Raw genomic sequence first — 23692 nt, 5'->3', positions numbered from 1 at the left:
ATTGGTTTGATCAAGCCTTTGAACAGAATTGACTCAAAAGAATGAATCATTCGCGAATGGGCATCGCTCATTGCCCAGAGAAAAGTAGACGGCGCGTTTGGAATAAACTGAAGCATTATAACATTTATTGCATTAGGATTAAGTAACGACAGGAGCGTCGCCCACAGTAACGAAGTAAAAGTACAGATTTTTCCCCAAAAATTTACTCAAGTAAGAGTATAAAGTACCCATCTTTAAATATACTCCGAAAAGTATTCGTTACCCCAAAAAATTACTCAAGTAAATGTAACGAAGTAAATGTAACTCGTTACTACCCACCTCTGATTTTGGTCTTGTTAGACCTCAGTGCTGCTTTTGACACTATATGTCACTCTCTTCTGCTTGACAGGCTGGAAAATTGGTTGGGTCTTTCTGGAGCTGTCCTCAATTGGTTTCGGTCTTATTTAACTAAACGTGCCCAGTTTGTTGGCTTGGGTAACTATAAATCAGATACCGTGCCTGTTCGACAGGGAGTTCCTCAGGGTTCAGTACTGGGTCCAATATTATTTAATATTTATATGCTTCCACTTGGGCAGATCATTAGGAAACATGGTCTTGGGTATCACTGCTATGCGGATGATACGCAGATTTACATCACCACTAGTCCTGATGTCCATTGCTCATTAATAGCTTTACGTGGTTGTTTAGCAGAGATCAGGAACTGGATGCATAACAACTTCCTGAAGCTGAATGGCTCCAAAACTGAACTGATGCGGATTGGTACAGTGGCAGCTACTTGTAAGGCCGAGCAGATCAGTTTGATTGTTGATTCCTGCACGGTAATCCCCACTTCACAGGTGCGAAATCTTGGTGTCATTTTTGATTCACAATTATCATTTGAAGCACACATAAAACACCTCTCTAAAACTGCATTTTTCCACCTGAGAAACATAGCTCGACTTAGACCTTTTTGCAGACACAGAAAGGCTTATACATGCCTTCATAACAACTAGGTTAGATTATTGTAATGCCTTGTTCTCTGGCCTTCCAACTAAATCGTTGAGCAAGCTTCAGTATATACAAAATTCTGCCGCTCGTGTGCTCACTTGTACTTCTCCTCGTGAACACATTACACTGGTTCTTTCACAATTACACTGGCTTCCCGTAAATGCGAGAATTGATTTTAAAATTTTTACTTTAACATACAAGGCACTTCATGGGACTGCACCTGAGTATCTTTGTGAACTCATCAGCCCTTATATTCCATCACGCTCTCTTCGCTCTACTAACTCTCTTTCACTTAACCAGCCATCATGCAAGCTAAAGACCATGGGGGAAAGAGCCTTTTCATATAAAGCCCCTAAGCTATGGAATGTACTTCCTCTGCACGTCAGAAATGCACCAACGTTGGATGATTTTAAAAAGTTGATTAAGTCACATTTATTCAAGACTGTCTTTCTATAATGAATTGTTGTATTGCTTTTGGTGTTTTGTTTTTACTTTATTTATTACTTTATTACTGTAGCGCTTTGGGTTTAAGAAAAGCGCATTACAAATAAAATGTATTATTATTGTTATTTGGTTGCTGGGGTGTTCAATGTCTTTATTGGGGTCCTAGGTTGGTGTTCTGTGGTCCTTTCAGGTCTAAATCCTGGATCCTTAATAGCTTAGTCTTCACATATGGGTCCTTCCTTCAGTGCAATTCTGTGGGATTTTTACATCAGTTTTATCATCTGCACAATGAAAATTGTGCGAGCTGATAACTCCTAAACCCAGGAGTGAAGTAAATGGCCCCTGACAAAACAAAAAGTGAAATATTCTGACATTTCACCCATACAGACCTGGGCATGAAGGTCCTACTTAATCTCACAGCTTGAAACAATGACATTGTGAGAGCGAAATGACAGTTTCCTTATGAAGGATAAGTATAGACAACTATGCAGTCTGATTTATAGGGCTGGTGGAATTATTATTTTTAAAATGTACACTTTCCCACACCAAAAGGGTTTTTTATGCATGCCTTGGCATTCACAGAGAACATTCACTATGCAAAAATCTCATTTTCTACTACAAACATCTAAACATTCTTAAATCAACATTCAGTAGATTTTCATGAGGAGCAAAATGACAGCAGTCATATTTTCTTTTAGAAAAAAATCTCTGTAACACTTAAAGACTTTATGTTTAATGCATTATGTCATTTCATAAACACTTTTAATGCATTATGAATTTCAGAAACAATTTTAACCCCTAGTTAAAATGCATTATAACATTCGAAGGTTTGTTTGTCGTGTTTTAATGCATCATACTTTCTAAATGAATAGATAAGTATTATAATGTATTATGGCTGTGGTTACAATTATCATGAGATTATACAATGCATTATAAGGAGCATGACAAGGCATTATTTATGCATTAAAACTACTTTTATAATGCATCATATAGAAAGACTTCAAAGTGTTATTAACCACTTCAGCTGTTATTTTGATTTTTTGAGAATTAGGCATATGCAATATTGGACCCACCGGTGGGTCCCCAGAGTTGATGTGGTTAAAAGGTCTACTAATGGCATAAGAAAAATAAACTTGTTTTTTTTTTTACAATTTTGTTTAAATTAAGTTTCTTTTTCATATTTTCTTACATGCACAAAGTGTCACATGCACACTAAATACTTCATACTCAGTAATATTATGCATTTGATAGCATTTACACTATTGGATGAGAGTAGTAACACTATTTCCTTCTGTAGAGCTGCTTTATAGCTGAGCTTTTCTGAGCTATATGACATCATACTGCTCAGGCCCCGCCCATGACTGCTGACTGACTGTCCTGTATTAGCATATCTCCGCCCTCAGTATCTCAGTAACAGTACCCGCTGTTAATGATCCAGCTGCACCTCCAGAAGAAGTAAGTCTCACACTTTATATTTCTTATGATTATTTTCAAATCGCCTTTCCTCTTCAACTGAAGAGAGGGGCGGGGTCAGCAGGGCTCATTATCATTTAAAGAGACATGCACCGAAGTGGGTCACTGTGAACAGAGCTGTTTTTAACAAGGTAAAAAAGGTGTTGTTTTTTACACCAGCACTGAGGAATTTTAACCGAAGTATATTGCAAACATTTCATGAAGACCCTAAAAAAATCAAACCAACTTGTGAAAATGGGCATCTGATGTCCCCTTTAAGGTACCTGACTTGAACAAACACCTAAAACTAAGTATGAGCAAAAATAACAGTAATGAAAACTGCCAATATAAACCAGGAACAACAAATGCCAGACTATTCGGTTTTCTCCAGGTCTGGAGTCTATTGTAGACAAGGGCAAAGGGTCATGGATTATTTTATCACTTGACATTCCTTACAACAATGGTTATAGCATTTTCGCAGACAGGAGGAGATGCCCTCACAGCAGCCAAAGTGCTGAGCACAGACTGTTCCCACACTCAGCACAAATGAGGGGAAAGAAACGTAATGTCCCTGGTCATATTTATATATTAAATATAAACAAACCCTCTCTCCCGGGTCCTCCGTTACACACACATACTCTCACACACACACACACACACACACACACACACACACACACACACACACACACACACACACACACACACACAAACACACACACACACACAAACACACACACAAACACACACACAAATATATATATATATATAAACACAACATATTTAATAAAATAGTTTTTAATTATATATAAAATATACATAAAATAGTTATATTAAGTTATAAAATAAAGTGGGGGTAGGCTTCATGACATAGCACCAGCAATGCTAAAGAACACTTGATTCACTTTTAACTTCACTTACAAAATGCATGTGCCATGGATAAATAAAATGGAATAGCCGGACAATAAGGAAATTATTTGAATCATATATGTGACCCTGGAGCACAAAACCAGTCTTAAGTCGCTGGGGTATATTTTTAGCAATAGCCAAAAAAAAAAACATTGTGTGGGTCAAAATGATTGATTTTTTTTATGCCAAAAATCATTAGGATATTAAGTAAAGATCATGTTCCATGAAGATATTTTGTAAATTTCCTACTGTAAATATTTCAAAACTTAATCTTTGATTAGTAATATGCATTGATAAGAACTTCATTTGGACAACTTTAAAGGCGATTTTCTCAATATTTATATTTATTTGCACCCTCAGATTCCAGATTTTCAAATAGTTGCATCCCAGCCAAGTGTCCTATCATAACAAACCATAGATCAATGGAAAGCTTATTTATTCAGCTTTCAGATGATGTATAAATCTCAATTTCGACATGGTCCAGGGTCACATATGTAATAATGAGACTCGAGAGTCACAAGCTTTTTGAGAGGCTGCTGTGAATGCACATTGAAGACCATCTCTCAGAGAGTGCACGAGTACTTCATGGGTTAAAACAGCTTGAATGTTTAAAATGGCATGACTTAAAATGACGTGCAGTGACAACTCTGTCAAAATGTCTGAAACGCGCGCTAGTCTTGTATTGCAGAGTGCAGCTCGCTTGCAAAGCAAGCTCAACATGAACATTATGGATGTGAGGCCATTTGTGCATTTTGAAAGATTGGGAGAAGACGCAGTAGCACTCAGTCCAAATCACTCATGCTGTTTGTGAGATTCTGTTTTAAAATGAGTTAAACTGTTTGGATTCAACATACATGCTATAGTGCAGAAATGTAATTTCCTGATTTATAATCATGAAACCTTCGGGAATGTTCATGAATAATGGCACATGTGTCCCTTAATGGTACCCAATTCCTTTTCAAAGTGATTCAAGCAATTCAAAACCATCCTGACATATTTCTCAGCATTATCACCTCTGATTCCTCCTGTATTAACACCAACCTCCTCTAAACCCAACTAAGATGATAAACCCGGTTGGGTCACAAACACTCTGCCCACAGTATCCAGCAGCAGAGAAACAGTCCAGCAAACCAGAACCTCAATTGCCATTTTGTCTCGTTTTCCAGTTCAAAGATCTAAACTTCCTTCAAAAAATAAAATACTCTTTATATCTAATTGGTCAATGCACATAAATGTATGACATTTTCATTGGTTAGTCTACCTTGGCACGTCCTCTCATTAGTCAGAAGTTTGTATCCTTTCTTGCAGCTGCATTCGAAGCTGCCAACCGTGTTTCTGCACACATGGTCACAGCCACCGTTGTTCATGCGGCATTCATCAATGTCTGTAACGAGAGAGAGAGAGAGAGTTTGAGCAGATACACATGCACTGGATCAGTGCTGTTCCCTTCAGTTCACCGTGATTCAAACCAGCAGCGGAGGACACGTGTGTCATGTGAAATACTCAAAAGGTACAAGGGGTGACCGACGGTAAATATGACAGATTTGCCAGGGCTTAAACTATCAGCTTACTGTTTGAATCCGAAAATAAAAATAGAAAAGATTGTTCTTTCATACAGAAATGTTTTAGAAAAGAAAAACCCTTTCAGTTTACAGTGTAAAAATAATGAATAAATGCAAAAAATTTAGCAAAAAGAAAATACTAATATTTTTATAGAAATGTATGCAATAAGGAGAAACTTATTAAACCAAAGCATTCTTAATTTCTTAAAGAACTTTCAATATACAGATTATGAATAGAAAGAATTTATAACAGACACATAATCACATAATAATAAAAAAAACAATTAAACTATTTAAATTAATTTCATGTCATTAGAAAATTAAAACACATTTTACTCCTAATTCATTTGACCTAAGGATTCGCCACGACCGCAGACTTCATTAAACATAATCAGACTGTTTATCATTTTGTAGGCTTTAATCCTACAAGCCTTAAGTGTCCTTTCAGCCAACATAAAATCCAGCAGAGAAATTCATTTTACTTTCTGAAGCGACATATTTGTGTCTAAATATTAAGCATTTATGGTTTTCTCAACCACTCTTCTAAAATATAAAACATTTACATTTTATACACATTTATATCAAAGATTGATGCACAGCTACACAATACACATTTTGCAAAAGTTTTTTAGCCAAAGCAAATTCTACTGCATTCGGTTTACATCGGTTTTCGCATTCCCTGGGAACTGAACCCATGACCTTGGCGTTGCCAGCTCTGATCTCTAAAGTCTGGTCTACAGAAATCAAAGAAGAAGAGTGAGAAAATGAGGCAAGCAGATAAGAAATGAGGAGAGAATAAGAGAAAGAAAGGAGTGAGCGAATGAGCGACTTCAGAGCGTTTGTGTAGTCTCCGACAGGAGGAAGTCTTTCAGGATCAACGTCTCTGGCCTGTTCTCTCGGAATCGGGAATCAATATATCATCAGCTTGTTCTGCTCTCCATGGGCTTTGATTGAGCTGCACTGGATGTTTCTGATTACGACTGAATCATCTGAGCAAATGAGGCGTTCATCTCACAGAGAGACTGCATCATCTGGAGAAAATAACGGCATTAGGAGCAGAAGAAACTGAAGGAGGCTCCGTGTCTTCTCGTGCCAGTGCTGTCTGGGGATGTTTTTCTTTGTTTCTTTTACAGCAGAACTAATAAAACTCAATGTTCTTTTATCACTCTTGTTAGCGTAATGTTATGAGCGCTAGAGGCGACGCAGTCTTGGCCACACGAACCCAAAGAGTCTGCACTTCCAGTTGCTCTTCACCCTTTCAGAAACACCATTATTCTTCAATAAACCCTTTTGTGTTGCCTCATCTATTTTTCATGCTTCTTTATTTTCTTCAAAAGTAGTCTTGATTTAAATACACTTTTTATGATATTTTTCTGGCCTACAACATCAAGAACAAGAGCAGCATTTAAAGCAATTTCAGTACCATTTAAAGAAATAAAGAAAATAAATTCTGAACATTAATTGAGGAACCTAATAAAATATTCTAAAAAAAAAAAAAAAAAAGGAATTTAAGAAGTAAGAATAAATTTATCTATCTATCTATCTATCTATCTATCTATCTATCCAGAGGTGTAGTGGTAAAAAAAGAGGTGGGTAAACCATAAATTCTGGGTGACCACATCGTGGTCGAGGTAAGGTGGACCACTGCCTACCGGTGTATGTGTATCCTGATGACATCACTATAGGCTATCATTTGATATTACTACCAAGGGTATCACTGGTTGTTCCCTCATATAGGTCACACAATCACTATTCAATTCATACATTAATCTAAGTTCTTGTTAAAGAGACTCAAGAAGGAATAATAAGGTTGAAATCTATAAAGTTTACTAAATGACAAAACAGAGAGAACTTTTTTTTTTTAAAGAGGAATAGAGAGGGAGGCTTATATCCAGAAGTTCCAATGCAATGCACTTATACGCAGGGGCGGATCTACCGGGGTGGCATAGGGTGGCAAATGCCACCCTAAAAGAAAGCCTTGCCACCCCTGCTGCCACCCCAGTTGGCAGCAACGAATTAAAAGTTATGGCCAATTTGAACATTTACGAGCGCGAATCTCCAATGTCCGACTGCAGAGAATGCAGCAGAGAGGACAGAGCAGCAAGAGACTATAGACAGTATGCAAGAGACTGATTTGTTTGGAAAACTTTCTCAGTGCGCGCGAAGCGAGGGAACCATGAGACACAGGAGGAAAGAGGTAAAAATGGATTATCTATCTATCAAGAAATGAAGCTTTAATGAAAGCACAGACTTTGAGATGATAAATAACTAACGTTACAGTGGTGTAGTCTACTACTTAATACCTTACCCACTTTATAAAGCGTTAGGATACGTAACAACTTCGTTTTGTGCCAGAACTTTCACACTTTCATTCATAAATTCAACCCGTTTGTGTTTGAAAAGGACAGGGATTGAATCGCGGAAATGGAACTTGCTGTATAAAGCAGAACGTCACGGAGTTCGGCCATTTTTGAATGAATAAATCAAAAGTAACCGTTAGAGCTGTACATTTAATCAAATCTTGATATGGACTAGTGTCTGTGAATATTAAAGGTGTTCAGTACCGTCGCTCCGTACACGCAGAGTATGCAGTCTGTGTAGGGCTCCAACTCCCAGAGGGGGCACCATCTTCTTCTTCTTCTTCTTTTGTTTTATTGGCAACCGCACTTAACAGTGCATTACTGCCATCACCCGGTAGCTTGGATCTTGGATCAGAAACATTTCTAATCACCCCCCCCCCCCCCAAAAAAAAACCCCACTGGCGCTGCGTGTTCAGCTCCTCCAGCTTCCACCCCACTTCCCTTTAACTCCCGTAACCTTCCGTAACCTTATTTACCTCCAAATCTACTTACCCTGTCTCACACTATACTCATCCACATCTTCTACCTTTCTCTACAAGCCTAAATACATATTAATCAGAATCAGAAATCAGAATCAGAAAGAGCTTTATTGCCAAGTATGCTTGCGCATACAAGGAATTTGTTTTAGTAACATAAGCTTCCAGTAAACAGAGACAACAACACACAGACAAAAAAAAAAAAACAAAAAAAAAAAAAAAAAAATTTACAGGAGAATTACATATTGGCAAATAAATAAGTGTATAAACAATTGTGCTACAAATGATAATGGAATAGGATTGAGTGAGATGCAGGAATGTTCTAGGATGGAGGGGTAACAAATAAATATAAGGATATTGCACATTTTTGCATAAGCCAAAGTTTAAGTGGGAAACATTTAACTGTTCATGAGGTAGATTGCCTGGGGGAAGAAACTATTCTTGTGCCTTGCTGTTCTTGTATTTGCGGCTCTGAGGCGCCGGCCAGATGGCAAAAGTTCAAAGATGGGGTGACTTGGATGTGAGGGATCCAGAGTGATTTTCTGAGTCCTTTTCCTCACTCTGGATGTGTACAGTTCTTGGAGGGTGGGCAGGGGAGCACCAATAATCCTTTCAGCAGTCCGAACAGTTCTCTGTAGTCTTCTGATATCTGATTTTGTAGCTGAACCAAACCAGACAGTAATTGAAGTACACAGGACTGACTCAATGACGGCTGAGTAGAACTGTTTCAGCAGCTCCTGTGGCAGGTTAAACTTCCTCAGCTGGCGAAGGAAGTACAACCTTTGTTGGGCTTTTTTCACAATGTAGCCAATGTGATTGTCCCACTTCAGGTCCTGAGAGATGGTGGTTCCCAGGAATCTGAATGACTCCACTGCAGCCACAGTGCTGTTCATGATGGTGAGTGGGGAAAGTGCAGGGGGGTTTCTCCTAAAGTCCACAGTCATCTCCACTGTTTTGAGCGTGTTCAGCTCCAGGTTGTTAAGACTGCACCAGACAGCCAGCTGCTCAACCTCCTGTCTGTAAGCAGACTCGTCACCGTCCTGGATGAGGCCGATGACTGTAGTGTCGTCTGAAAACTTCAGGAGCTTGACAGAGGGGTCTTTAGAGGTGCAGTCGTTGGTGTACAGGGAGAAGAGCAGAGGGGAGAGAACACATCCCTGAGGGGCACCAGTGTTGGTGGAGCAGCTGTTTGACATGAATTTCCCCAGTCTCACTAACTGTTGCCTATCTGTCAGAAAGCTGGTGATCCACTGACAGACAGAGCTAGGAACAGAGAGCTGGGTCAGTTTGGTGTGGAGGGTTGTTGGGATGATGGTGTTGAAAGCCGAACTAAAGTCCACAAACAGGATCCTCACATAAGTCCCCGTTTTGTCCAGATGTTGCAGGATGAAGTGCAATGCCATGTTGATTGCATCATCCACGGACCTGTTTGCTCGGTACGCAAACTGCAGGGGGTCCAGTAAGGGTCCAGTGATGTCCTTCAGATAAGCCAGAACCAGTTTTTCAAATGACTTCATGACGACAGACGTTAGAGCCACAGGTCTGTAGTCGTTAAGTCCTGTTATCTTGGGTTTCTTTGGAATGGGGATTATGATGGACTGTTTGAAGCAGGAAGGCACTTCACACAACTCCAGGGATCTGTTGAAGATCTGTGTAAAGATGGGGGCCAGCTGGTCAGCACAGGTTTTCAGACAGGCTGGTGTAACGCCATCTGGGCCTGGTGCTTTTCTTCTTTTGTTTTTCTTGAAGACCTGGCGCACATCATCTTCACAGATTTGAAGAGCAGGAGGTATGGAGAGGGGGATTGCAGGAGGTGTTAATGGTTGTGTAGGGAGATGGTCAGAGTGGGTGTTGGGGGTTTCAAATCTACAATAAAACTCATTCAGGTCGTTAGCAAGTCGTTGATTAGCCTCAGTGCAAGGGGATGGTGTCTTGTAGTTTGTGATGACTCTCAGTCCTCTCCAAACTGAAGTAGAGTCGTTGGAAGTAAACTGGTCTTCCAACTTTTTAGCGTAGGTCTTTTTAGACGCTCTAATCTCTTTGTTCAGCGTGTTCCTGGCCTGATTGTACAAGACCCTGTCCCCATTTCTGTAGGCATCCTCTTTGGCCTGACGAAGGTGTCTGAGTTTTACTGTAAACCATGGCTTATCATTGTTGAATGTTAAATAAGTCCTGGTAGGAATGCATATATCCTCACAGAAACTAATATAGGATGTTACAGTCTCTGTGAGTTCGTCCAGATCGGTGGTAGCAGCTTCAAAAACGCTCCAGTCTGTGATGTCAAAACAAGATTGTAAATCCTGCTCTGTTTCGCTGGTCCATCTCTTCACAGTCTTTACTACAGGTTTAGCAGATTTAAGTTTCTGCTTGTAGGTCGGTATAAGATGAACCAGACAGTGATCAGAACATCCCAAAGCTGCTCGTGGAACAGAGTGATATGCATCCTTTATTGTGGTGTAACAGTGATCCAGTATATTACTGTCTCTGGTGGGACAGGTAACATGCTGTCTGTATTTTGGCAGTTCACGGGAGAGATTGGCTTTATTAAAGTCCCCAAGAATGATTAAAACAGAGTCCGGGTGTTGTTGTTCTGTGTCTGTGATCTGATCAGCGAGTTTCTGTAAAGCTGATCTCACATGTGCTTGAGGTGGAATGTAAACACTAACCAGAATGAGCGAGTGAAACTCCCGCGGCGAATAGAACGGCTTGCAGTTGATAAACTGCGTTTCTAGATCAGGACAGCACATCTTCTTTAACACAGTTACATCTGTACACCACCGTTCATTGATGTAAAAGCATGTCCCGCCGCCGCGCGATTTCCCCGTTGATTCTGCTTCGCGGTCCGCTCTGAACAGCTGAAAGCCCGGCAGATGGAGTGCGCTGTCCGGTATGGCGTCATTCAGCCAGGTTTCCGTGAAACACAGAGCAGCAGAGTGAGAGAAATCCTTATTTGTCCGAGAGAGCAGAAGGAGTTCGTCCGTTTTGTTGGGTAGAGAGCGTAGATTTGCCAGATGGATGCTAGGCAACGGCGTTCGAAATCCGCGCTTCCTGAGTCTGACGAGCGCTCCCGCTCGCTTTCCCCGCCTGCGCGTCCTGAAGCGCTTGATCAGCGCCGCTGCTCCTCCGATAACAATGTTCAGTAAAACGTCTGTATAATAGAAATCCGGAAAAATATCATGTGGTGTGTTCTGCCGAATGTTCAGCAGTTCATCCCTGGTGAAACTGATCGTGTTTGTTAAACAAAAAACAGGAAAAACGAACAAAAACAGTACAAACACTGGAGAGCCAAGCACTGAAGCAGCCATGTGCGGCGCCATCTTGGTTTATCAGGTCTATCAGGTTTATCAAAAAGCGAAGTCATGGATCGAAAAATAATAAGCGTAAATCAAAAATGTAAACGCATTTAAAATTCTATTGCACAAAACTGAAACATGAATTCAACATTTTCCAAATCTCAAACAAAATCAGGTTTCCTGCTCATATGTTATTTTTTTTTTAAATAACAAAAAGCGAAGTCATGGATCGAAAAATAATAAGCGTAAATCAAAAATGTAAACGCATTTAAAATTCTATTGCACAAAACTGAAACATGAATTCAACATTTTCCAAATCTCAAACAAAATCAGGTTTCCTGCTCATATGTTATTTTTTGTGTGCTTGTGGTTTTTTCCCCTTTGCTCTTGTTTCCACGTTCTGCGCTTGCGTTTCTAAAAGTTGCAGTTTGAGTTTCATGTAAATCAGGGCAGGCTTCAGCGTCACCTTTGCCCGCAAATTCTAGATTGACAGCTGCGCCTCTAGCCAATCAGTTCAAGGGGGAGTTGACGTCACTCCAATGCGACTCGTGGCTGCTGTGGCAGGTGTGTGTGTGTAAAGTAGAGCATGATGGTGACACGGGAGTGGATTTTCAAATCTCTCCCGTCCCAATCCCATGAAAAAAACTGGCGGAAAATCCCGTCCCATTTCCCGGAATGACTCACGATCTCTCCCTCTCCCATGATGTATTTATTTATCTTTTTCAGCCGGAATCTGTCAGTTACAGTGAAAAAATACAGCACAGATCACAGCATGCCCATTTTAGTTAAATAATTTTTTTTGTTGGTGTTTTTATTTTTTTATTTTATTGAACTGAAAGCAATCTTAAACAATGCACATTGTGCATTTCACACACATTTTCTATTGTATTTTATTTTTTCATTTGAGCATAGACATTGCACTCTGAGAGTGGCACTCTCTATAGATTTATTTTTCATACATGGAGTTTCTCGCTCAAGTTCACATTTTAAGAGCAAGTGAGAGCACTGGTGCCTCCATCTGTCCTGCTGTTCAGTGTCCACACACACACTTCAATAGCGCACATTTCTTTAGGTCAACATTACGCCCGGTTCACACCGGACGCCGAAGCGACGTGGAACGGAAAATCACGCGCGGTCCGGCGCCTGCCTGTTCACACCAGACGAGTATTCTCCGCAGCGGTCGACAAGCGCTTCTGCTCAGTTGTTGTTTATTCAGAGCACATCATGGGTAAGTAAATAATCCCCACCGCCTCCCAGCCGCCCTGTAGTCCTCCCACTCCCGTTGCTCTGTGTGTGCATGTGCGTGCGTGTGTGTTGTGTTTTTTTTTTTCTAGTCTGTTTAGATACACAAATATGATCGCATTTGTCACTCGCGGTATTTTATTTTGAAAATTGCTTATATTTTGACAATTGACCGGATTTTCTCGTGTTTCTTGGTGTGACTTCCTGTCGGAAGGCGCTCCGCGTCTGGTGTGAACGACACCATAGGTTAACATGGGCGCCGAAAGGAAGCGGCCTCTGTTCCGCGCCGTTTCCTTGTCGCTTCGGCGTCCGGTGTGAACCAGGCCTTAGATTGAGTGGCCATATAAAGTCGTGAAGCGCCAGTTTCAGCGTCTGGTCTATTTTTTGCGCGAACCACGAGCGATCCGCGTCAATTCCGACAGGAAGTCACACCAAGAAACACGAGACAATCCGATCAATTGTCAAAATATAAGAAATTTTCAAATTAAAATACCGCGAGTGACAAATGCGATCATATTTGTGTATCTAAACAGACTAGAAAAAAAAAAAAACACACACGCACGCACATGCACACACAGAGCAACGGGAGTGGGCGGACTACAGGGCGGGTGGGAGGGGGTGGGGTTATTCACTTACCCATGATGTGCTCTGAATAAACAAACAACTGAGCAGAAGCGCTTGTCGACCGCTGCGGAGAATACTCGTCTGGTGTGAACAGGCAGGCGCCGGACCGCGTGTGATTTTCCGTTCCGCGCCGCTTCCGCGTCGCTTCGGCGTCCGGTGTGAACCAGGCGTTAGCGTTCGACTTGAAGCAGCTGCACAGAATGATTGCTCGCGCGGTATTTTGATGTCCTAGAGTGATCATTCTGTGCAGCTGCTTCAAGTCGAACGCTAAATATATTGCTGCTCCTTGTGAAAGCGCGCAGGTGATGGAGATTAACCGCTGATTACACAACCGGCTTTACTGACAAGATAAATTAAATATCGCGTGTGATTTATCGTGCAGCCCAACTGCCTAAAATATAAAGTATTATTATATAAACCAAACTAACAAGACACGTGTTAACAGGCTAGATATCAGCCTACTCAGACTACATAGTGCTTGCAGAAAATAACATAATACACAAAGGGAATGTTTGTGTCACCCACTAACAAAATATTTATGGCTAATTACCTGAGATCACCCGGGATTTGTCTGCTGACGCTGGTTATCCATCTTCACCAGGCGGGAAGGAAGTCGACCGGAAGTTGAAGTCGGCAGCGTGCCGCCATCTTGTAGCAGAACTTCACTTGCGTTAGCATCCCATTGACTCCCATTCATTTTGGCATCACTTTGACAGCGAATAACTTTACATCTGAGGCGTTTAAAGACTCCATTTGTCCATTATTTATTTCTAAAGATACAAAGATAGGCTAACGATTGCGTCATAACCACTCGACTCTCTGTCGCACAGTAGAGAAATTACTGTACAGACAGGAGGAGAAGCTCGCAGGCAATCGGGGAGACGTCAAGAGAGAAGCCCATTTTAAAATACATTTTAGAATCCTTACTCCTGCTCACTCATGCCAGTGAGCGTCTGCGCGTCAGAAACTGAAGTGCTAAAAATCGCTAAAAATGGGCTTCACCTGTCTCAATTGAGTTCCAATGGGGTCGCTGTGTCCATTTCTTTTACTGGCTATGATCTTCACACAGCAGCCACGAGTCGCATTGGAGTGACGTCAACTCCCCCTTGAACTGATTAGCTCAGCGCCGGTGCTATGGTGGGGCATTCGAGGGCCATGCCCCCCATATCGGTTATTGATGCCCCTCCTACAGGCCATGGCGTGGCCAAAAAAATAATAATATCCCTTTTAGTTATTATTTTAATATTAAATGTTCTTAAACTGTAACTTATAATAAAATAAAATAAAAAGAATGGGAAAATGCATAATTTTGGTTGTTCATGGCACGTTACTAGGCTTCGTCATGGGGAATGCTTATTGGTCGCCGTCTCGCCGAGTAAACTTGTTACATTTGATTTACAGCGCACGCGCAAAATCCATTTCAAGTTGAAGAACAGTTTGTCCGTCTATATTATAGACAGTTGTTAGCAGCTAATTAAAAAAAAAAAAAAAAAATCGATTTCCAATTTGGATTAGACCTCCCCAGCCTCGTCAATCAGCAGACTTGGATACTCCGGCCACGACCACCAGTACCACGGTCTGAGAGCCGAGCTGGCCCTTCTTTTGCGAATTCTAGCAAATGCACAAGCGAATGGAAGGACACAGTACTTAGACGGTTCAGTAGCAACACTCGTCGCCTGCAACTCTTCTGAGGGTAACTCATTTGTTCAATTCACTTATTGAAGCCAGCCCTGGCTTTCATAAGGCCTACTAAGCAGGTGAATTGTTGATGAATGTTTGTGGGTTCTAACTGCATTTGTGTTTTATACTTGGCTGTCTGTAAAGATATATGGGCTTATGTCATTTCTGCTCTGTGCGAGCATAAACTGCTGGGAGGTGTGTAACCAAAGTTAAAAACAAGTATTAGCATAAATAGCAGAATATACATTTATTTTTGTCCTTTATTTATTTTGTTTAGAAAACGAGTCCTTTAGAGTATTTAAAGTCCTTGATACCCTAAGAAAAAACTATTTTTAAAGAAATTTTTATTTGTTGAAGCACACTTTGTATTTTCTGTATTTTATTTTTTCCATTTCCTGTATTTTATTTTATCTTTATCTATTTCTCAAGTTCTACAAAATTTGCATTCTACGCAAATCAAAAACTAAAAAATCAGTTCAAAAATGTTTTGACATCCTTATTCTCTGCAGGCGAATTTTAGTCTTCTGATTTAACTGGTCCATACGCAGACATTTGTGTGATGATGTCGTTTTATGAAGAAAAAAGCCTTAAGTTTTCAGAAACATCTATACGAAAAAACTATGTCTGATGGGGACATTTTTTTTTGCCGTTTTTTCAAAGCTTCAAACTGATTCATTGTTTTATTTTTGTCGTCGTAATTTAATTATTTAAGTATAAAAATGTATAGCTATTTATTGTAGGCCTATTTCATGTTTTTTTTATTTAGCCTATATTATATTTATATTATTATTTTCTGTCCTGTTCTGTTGTTTAGGCTATCTGTTCTGGGCCGGGTTTTCCGATAACGATGTAGCCTAGCCAATCTTCTCTCTTAAAAGCGCTCTCTACATGCAAGCTTATGAACGTTAGCCGCAATTCCTCGCGTGTTTCCCAAAAAATGTACATTTTCACAACAATGTAGGGTACTGAACTCGTAGAACGCTACTACGTGCTACTTGAGTCACTGTCCATTCGCAAAGTGCTGAACTAGGCTATACTAACCTTATATGGAATCGTATTCTGAACGTTTAGCCTAACAATCGTCATCTGTTGTGTATTAGGAATCAAGACAGGTAGAAATTAAATAAAAAATATATAATTGACATTCTATGTAGATAAGATCATTGGAGCTATAATTCTATGGTAGAATGTCATTCTGTATAGATCATTGGAGCTAACTGACTCTTGCCGTATCCAGTCGGCAAAACAGCAAATTTCAGCGCTGCTGTTCCTCTTTTAGATAAAAACCCAAGTCCAAATTGTTCATTGTCATTCTATATAGCTCTTCCAGATTTAGGTCTGGATTTCCACGCTACTATGATGTTGCCAATGCGTCAAAAAATGTTTATCAAATGACAGTGCCCCCCCGCCGATGATCCAATGCCCCTCCAGTAGATCTGCTCTGACGCCGACTCTGGATTGGCTAGAGGCGCAGCTGTCAATCTAGAACTTGCGGGCCAATGGTGACGCTGAAGCCTGCCCTGATTTACATGAAACTCAAACTGCAACTTTTAGAAACGCAAGCGCAGAACGTGGAAACAAGAGCAAAGGGGAAAAGACCACAAGCACACAAAAAATAACATACGAGCAGGAAACCTGATTTTGTTTGCGATTTGGAAAATTTTGAATTCATGTTTCAGATTTGTGTAATCCATGACTGCGCTGTTTGTTATTTTAAAAAAAATTTCGGTTTTGTGCGTTATTATTTTACACGTGTTTTTAAATATTTTATTTATGCTTATTGTTTTTCGATCTGTGACTGCAATACATTTGGCGGGATTCTAATCCCATAAACATCTATGTTCGGGTAGAGGACATCAGCAATCCATCGAAGAGAAAAGAAAACTAAAAGTAAAAAAAAAAAAAAAAAAAAAAACAGGCTTAAAGTTGGCTTGACGTTGGACGTTCGAGAGTCTCAAATTTAGGGACAGTCTCTAAAGTTACATGCGATATCGGTATACACTTTTCTAACGTCAGTAGCATTTGAGGAGAATGACTTATAGTCATAAAAACAACTGCAATTGTTCATTAAGGTGTCAGGTATAAAGCACAATTAAATTGAATGTTTGATATTTATTAAAATAAACTAAATCATATGTAAATTATGCTGCTTTTTCACATGGGCTGAAACGCAAATTTGAAGCTCAGTAGCATTTGAGGAGAAAAACTTGCAGTCATAAAACAATTGTAATGTGTCCATTTAGGTGTCAGCTACAATGCACACCTTATACATTTTTTATAGATATTAAAATAAATTATAAATCATTTAGGTAAAAACCAGGCTACCTGCAAATTAACCATGGTTTTGTTACTTCAAATAATAATTTACAAAGAAGTATTAATATACTATAATATTTTTTTGATGTTGTTGTTGCTATAAAAACAGACCTAAGCCATCAATAGCCTTTAAAATTACTTAAAATGCATTATATAAAAAAAACAATGAGGCAATAATTTGGCCAGCAGCGGCCCTGAAGGTGTTGTTATACACGTCTCTGGGAATGTGTGCTCTACTACACACACACACACACACTGAAGCTTGCGTGGTGTTTTCAGCTCTTCACTGTATTGACACATGATGCAGGCTACACATGTGCACGCCAGCGCGCTATGAGAGGATTTCACCATTTCATTTGATAAAACTATCATCATTTATTCGTATCGTATACACAGACTGACAGATACGGCAATGTCTTTACGACAACCTATCAAAATAAAATTTGGGAAGAAATTCAAACAGAAATATAGTACTATTGCTCAGTAGAGTATGCTATACTTCAAGTAGACCTATTAGCTAATAATAATAGTAAATTAAAAAACACAGAAACTCTGTCTACAACCCACCAAAATAAAAGTTTGGTCTAACTCAAAGAAATTATGTAAGAAATTGCACAGTAAAATATACTTAAAAAAAGATATACTAAAATGTTATTTTAAAGGAATATCACACACGTTTTCATAGAAGTTTTAATTTAAACTTGCCAAAACAATAACAACATATTTTTCAAAAACAATTTCTAAAAGTACATTTGTATTTGTGCCTATAATGTTTATTTATTATTATTATTGTCAGCTAATAAAACCTATGCTTCATGGACCATATTCATATAACATCTAAGGCTAAATGTAGCTCTTGACTGGTTGAGTTAGATGGTGATTAACACTAAACAGTAGAAAATCAGTTGAGTCTCCCCAGCTGTAAATGTCATTGGCTGTTAAAGTCTTGTGTTTCTTATAATAAATTGACATACTGATAACACTGAACCTTTTATAATGCTCTTAATTACATGTCGATGCATACTGTATGCATTAGTGAGTGTGGTGGTGCTTATGGGGTATGGTCACTTATTCCTTATATGAACTGTTTCAAATGCAAGACATTGATTGCATGAGATTAAGTTTGTAAATGATAGCCTGTGCCCTTTTGTAGTGTGCACATATACTATTTATCATCAAACTGTGATAACTGTGGCTAAATTCAGTATATATACGTCTGCCATATGTTGCCACCCCTCAAAAATTCCTGCCCCCTTCTCGCCACCCCATCAATATTTTTCTAGATCCGCCCCTGATTGTACGTAATGATTAGGGATTTGGGATTACTTTCATAGTCGATTAATCTGTTGAATATTTTCTCAATTAATCGGTTAGTTGTTTGGTCTATAATATGTCAGAAAAATGTGGATCAGCGTTTCCCCAAAAGCCCAGGAATGGTCCTCAAATGTCTCGTTTTGTCCACAACTCAAAGATATTCAGTTGACTGTCACAGAGGAGAGAAGACACTAGAACATATTCACATTTAACAAGCTGGATTCAAATATTTTTTTACTTTTGTCTTTCATTGTCTTTTATAAATGACACAGACTGCAATGACACAGACAGCTTCAATGCAGGACATCCTTTTGGTCACATGGTTCACGTGAGATGATTGACAGCTTTACAAACTAATGATATTGCACTGATGTCATAGCTGACGCGAATCAATAAGAGGAGAGTAATCGCTAGCTCTGTTAGCTGTTTTAGCTCTTCAGATCGCATAAATCAGTGTAAAATGAATAAAAATGTTATTCTGTATGACGAAATATTTTACAAACATGTCATAAAATTATTATCTCTTCAAATGTGCGCACCATTGGACTATAGCCCTGGCGGATCGTGGATATTGTATGTATACGAACACAAATAAACCGGAGATGAGATGAATGGCTGCTGTATGAGTGATGATTTCTATTCAAAATAACGAACGTTATTATTATTATTATTATTATTAAACGCTATTTCCGAATTTTGGGAGGTGCGTAAACGGCATTTACGTGCGTTTAGCCTCCACTACATCCCTGTATCTATCTATCTATCTATCTATCTATCTATCTATCTATCTATCTATCTATCTATCTATCTATCTATCTATCTATCTATCTATCTATCTATCTATCTATCTATCTATCTATCTATCTATCTATCTATCTATCTATCTATCTATCATTTTGGTCATCCAACCATCTGCCCATCCATCTATCCATCCATCTGCCCATTCATTCATTCATTCATTCATTCATCCATCCATCCATCCATCCATCCATCCATCCATCCATCCATCCGTCCATCCAGCCATCCATCCATCCATCCATCTGCCCATCCATCCATCCATCCATCCAGACATCCATCCAGACATCCATCCAGCCAGCCAGCCAGCCAGCCATCCATCTATCCGTCCATCCAGCCATCCATCCATCATTCTGTCCATCCATCCACCCATCCATCCTTCCAGCCATTCATCCATCCATCCATCCATCCATCATTCTGTCCATCCATCCATCCACCCATCCATCCTTCCAGCCATTCAGCCATCCATCCATCCATCCAGCAATCCATCCATCCATCCATCCATCCATCCATCCATCCAGCCATTCATCCAGCCATCCATCATTCTGTCCATCCATCCATCCATCCATCCTATCATTTTCTCTTTTAACTAGAACCGTAGAATGCATGTTTCTCCTAATTAGGATTGCTAGATTGGATTTGTCTGTGAGATGAGAGGATGATCTCTGTGTGATGGTACCTTTGCAGGTCTTGCGGTCCGACTGAAGGGTGAATCCCACCGGACAGCTGCAGCGAACTCCAGACATGGCATCATGACATGTGCTGTCACAGCCTCCGTTATTAACTGCACATGTCTCTGAAAACACACACACACACACACACACACACACACACACACACACACACACACACACACACACACACACACACACACACACACACACACACACACACAGCAGTCAGGACAGGATCATCTGGACATATATGTGCATATCAAACCTCATGAACATCCCGGATGTCATGCACAGTCTGAACAGCTTTGATAAGTCATGAATAACACCTGTCGAACACTTCAAATGCTCTTATAAACCTTGTTTAATGGGACAGTTAGAGTTCAGTTCAGCTAAATCATCTGTTAAGCAGTAGATTGATTCAATTAAAGATACTTTAAACATTACATATTTGCATAAATTTGAACTTTGTTCAAAATTGTTACATCACTAACACTCAAATCACCATAATATATATATATATATATATATATATATATATATTTTTTTTTCCAGTCACTACAATTAAACCATTTACTTGATTATTAAAACAATAATAATAACAATAATTGATTTATCTTGATACTTTCAGGGTTTGGGGTAGTCAATAAAAACAACAATACATGAAAAAAAGAGTTAATCTAATATACTAATGATTGTAATTATGATTATTTAATTATTATTTCATTTATTTTAATTGTTACTTTCAGTGTTTGGGGTAGTGAATTAAAAGCTAAAACACAGTGATGCTTATAAATAAATAGATTAATAGTAATAATATGAATATTAATAAGAATTATTATTATTAATGTAACTTGATTCTTTCTGAATTTGGGATAGTAAAGAGAGAAATAAATAAATAAAAAAAGAAAGAAAGAAAGAAAGACATTATTAGTATTAATTTAACTTGTTACTTTTTTTTTTAGAATTTGGGATAGTAAAGAAAGAAAGAAAGAAAGAAAGAAAGAAGACATTATTATTATTATTAATTTAACTTGTTATTTTCAGGATTTGGGAAAATAAATAAATAAGAAAGAAAGAAATTCTTCTTATTATATAATTATAATAATTATTATTCATTTAGTAGGGTTTGAGGTATGGCAATACAAACAATAATACATGAACAACTAAAAGACTATTTTAATCTATCGTATAGTGATGCAAATAAATAAAGAGCAACATAAAAAAATCTTTCCTTATATTGCTCCTTATACTAATCTGGCACAATAGCTGTCATGAATAAGGGTTTACCACATAGCTCTGCTGGCATTCAGAAGAACAACTTTCTAAAAGAGACAGAGAGAGCGAGTGTCTGTGTCACAACACGCCTCTGAAACACTTCGAGATTCACCAGCTGCATCAGTCTCTGATTATAACGCTTGACATCTGTGAGAGCTGGAACACAAAACACTCGCCTTTGTGTGGGTAAATTCTGTCATCTGAAAAGATTTGATTCAGATGTATGAGTAGATATAAATATGATCTTTTGATAGAGGAGATGATAAGTGGTGTCTGATTCACTGGGAGACACCTGTGAGCTTACTGAAGCGCTCTTTCCACTAAACGCTAATGATCCGTGTAGTGAGCAGAGTTAACCATCAGACCTGAACATTCAGCTGATCCTCTGATATAGGAAATCACTCTACCCAGTTTACCCATGACATGATTCATTAGTATTAAAACGGCCCATTTAATGCACTTTATGACCTTACTCTTTAATGTTCCAAAAAAAATAAAGTAAAAATATATATAAAAATATATTTTTTACCATAAAATTATTCATTAACATTAAAACAGCTTATAATTGCATGCATATTATGTCCTTACATTTTAAAACTTAAAATAAAATGAAATATATAAAGAAATAATAATTTAACAATCAATCAATCAATAAAAAGGCAGGATATGTATTACAATATAAATATTTACTGGACAAAGTTCTACAGATTATCTTCTGCAGTAAATCCCTGCAATCAGTTTTACCATGAAACGATTCATTAACATAAAAAAAGATCATAATAACATTTCAGTGTTCTAAAAAATATAGTCACTATACAGTATATATATAATAATAATAATAATAATAATAAATTCTACAAAGCTGTGCAGAATATCTCAAATCACTGTAACCAGTTTAACCATAATTACAGACACTTAATGATCTTACATTTTAATACTCTTAAAATAAAATATGAAAAATATATAAAATAATAATAATTTAACCAAACACTATATATATATATATATATATATATATATATATATACACACCACACAGAAGGGGATTAGCAAATAATGGCAAAGATATCCGGCCAACTACAACATTACATCAGCATATTTTTCAAGGACAGGCACCATTTTAATACTCTTAACAAAATATAAAACTACAGCTTTAGCACCCAAGTGGACCTAACTGAGATACAATTATCATTCCAGCTTCAGAATGATGTCCGCTGCCAAAGATATCAGGCTCCTCTCTGAGGGAAGGGCTACAAATAAGCAACATTAAGACCTTCTCTGCAGACTTCAAACATGCACTTCAAACATCAAGCATCTAACACAGTAATCGGGCAACATAGACAAAACAGCGGATGGTCTTTGAGACACCTGTGCATGCTGAGACCCGTTCAAACACCTTTTCACTTGTGTCAGAAACACTTAAATGAACGACTAGTTTTTGGTAGCATCCCAACAATTAATGCAATTATAATCTCCATATACTGTCTCTATACGACACTCTTTGAGAGAAGTTAAGTGTTAAGTGAGAAAAAACACTCATTAACTAGTATCCAGCAGGCCAGTTGCTAATGTAAAACCACCTCCAAGGAAAATTCAGGGAGAAAGATTTTCTACCGAGGCAAATTTCTAGACTGCTTTAAATTAAGTGCAATTAGGTCATCTAATGGCTTCCCAAGAGATCGCATCATCACACCTGCCCTCCTTCCTGCAATTCCGACTGAAACTTTAACAGAAAAAGACAGCGGTTAAAAAATAAAATCTCCATCCGATTTGCATGTGTATTTTGTGCTGTAATACTTGTAAACCTTAGACTCTGTTGGCATGTTTGCACCGCCATCACTGTAATTGGATGTTTCACCTTACTTAAGCAAAACCATTCCACCAACATTCAGCTAGGAATTTGCTCAGAATTGTAAATGTTGGCACAGTTAGTTTCTGAAAGAGTTGGAACAAGTCGGGAACATGCCGCCAGAGGTAGAACTATTTGGTAAATATGACAGCTGTTGGCACAGGTCTCTCTCAACCTCGACCAAACACATCGGTCCCCATTAAATCCACTCTGATGTGAAAAGGTTGTCATGCAAACAAGCAAATTTTTCAAAAACACCAATGCTTTCCAAAGCGTGAAAATAGCATGAGCTGACAGAAAGAGAAACAACGTTAGACACGTCTTTAATACTGGGACAAAGGTTTTCTTTGAGATTTGGTGTATTTGCAGAGCACTTATTTCAGGCCGAATAAACTAAATCCCAAGACAAGTGCGTTTCACCGATAGGCTGGATGCAGATT

General features: G+C 38.7%; 1 protein-coding gene across 2 annotated transcripts in view; it reads right to left on the bottom strand.

The window, feature by feature from the left end:
- The window catches only part of LOC132129493 (signal peptide, CUB and EGF-like domain-containing protein 3), a 113674-nt gene that overhangs the window by 19119 nt on the left and 70863 nt on the right, over positions 1 to 23692 (bottom strand). For both annotated transcript variants that reach the window (XM_059541117.1, XM_059541118.1), the window contains 2 exons: positions 20134 to 20250; positions 5054 to 5176 (listed from right to left, as the gene is read on the bottom strand). In XM_059541117.1, the coding sequence (XP_059397100.1) occupies positions 5054 to 5176; positions 20134 to 20250 (240 nt within the window). The remainder of the gene's footprint in view (positions 1 to 5053; positions 5177 to 20133; positions 20251 to 23692) is intronic.

The sequence above is a fragment of the Carassius carassius genome, chromosome 46 (assembly GCF_963082965.1).
Source record: "Carassius carassius chromosome 46, fCarCar2.1, whole genome shotgun sequence".
Lineage (NCBI taxonomy): Eukaryota > Metazoa > Chordata > Actinopteri > Cypriniformes > Cyprinidae > Carassius > Carassius carassius.
Note: the sequence above shows the minus strand (reverse complement) of the source record. Positions and strands in the feature narration are given on the sequence as shown.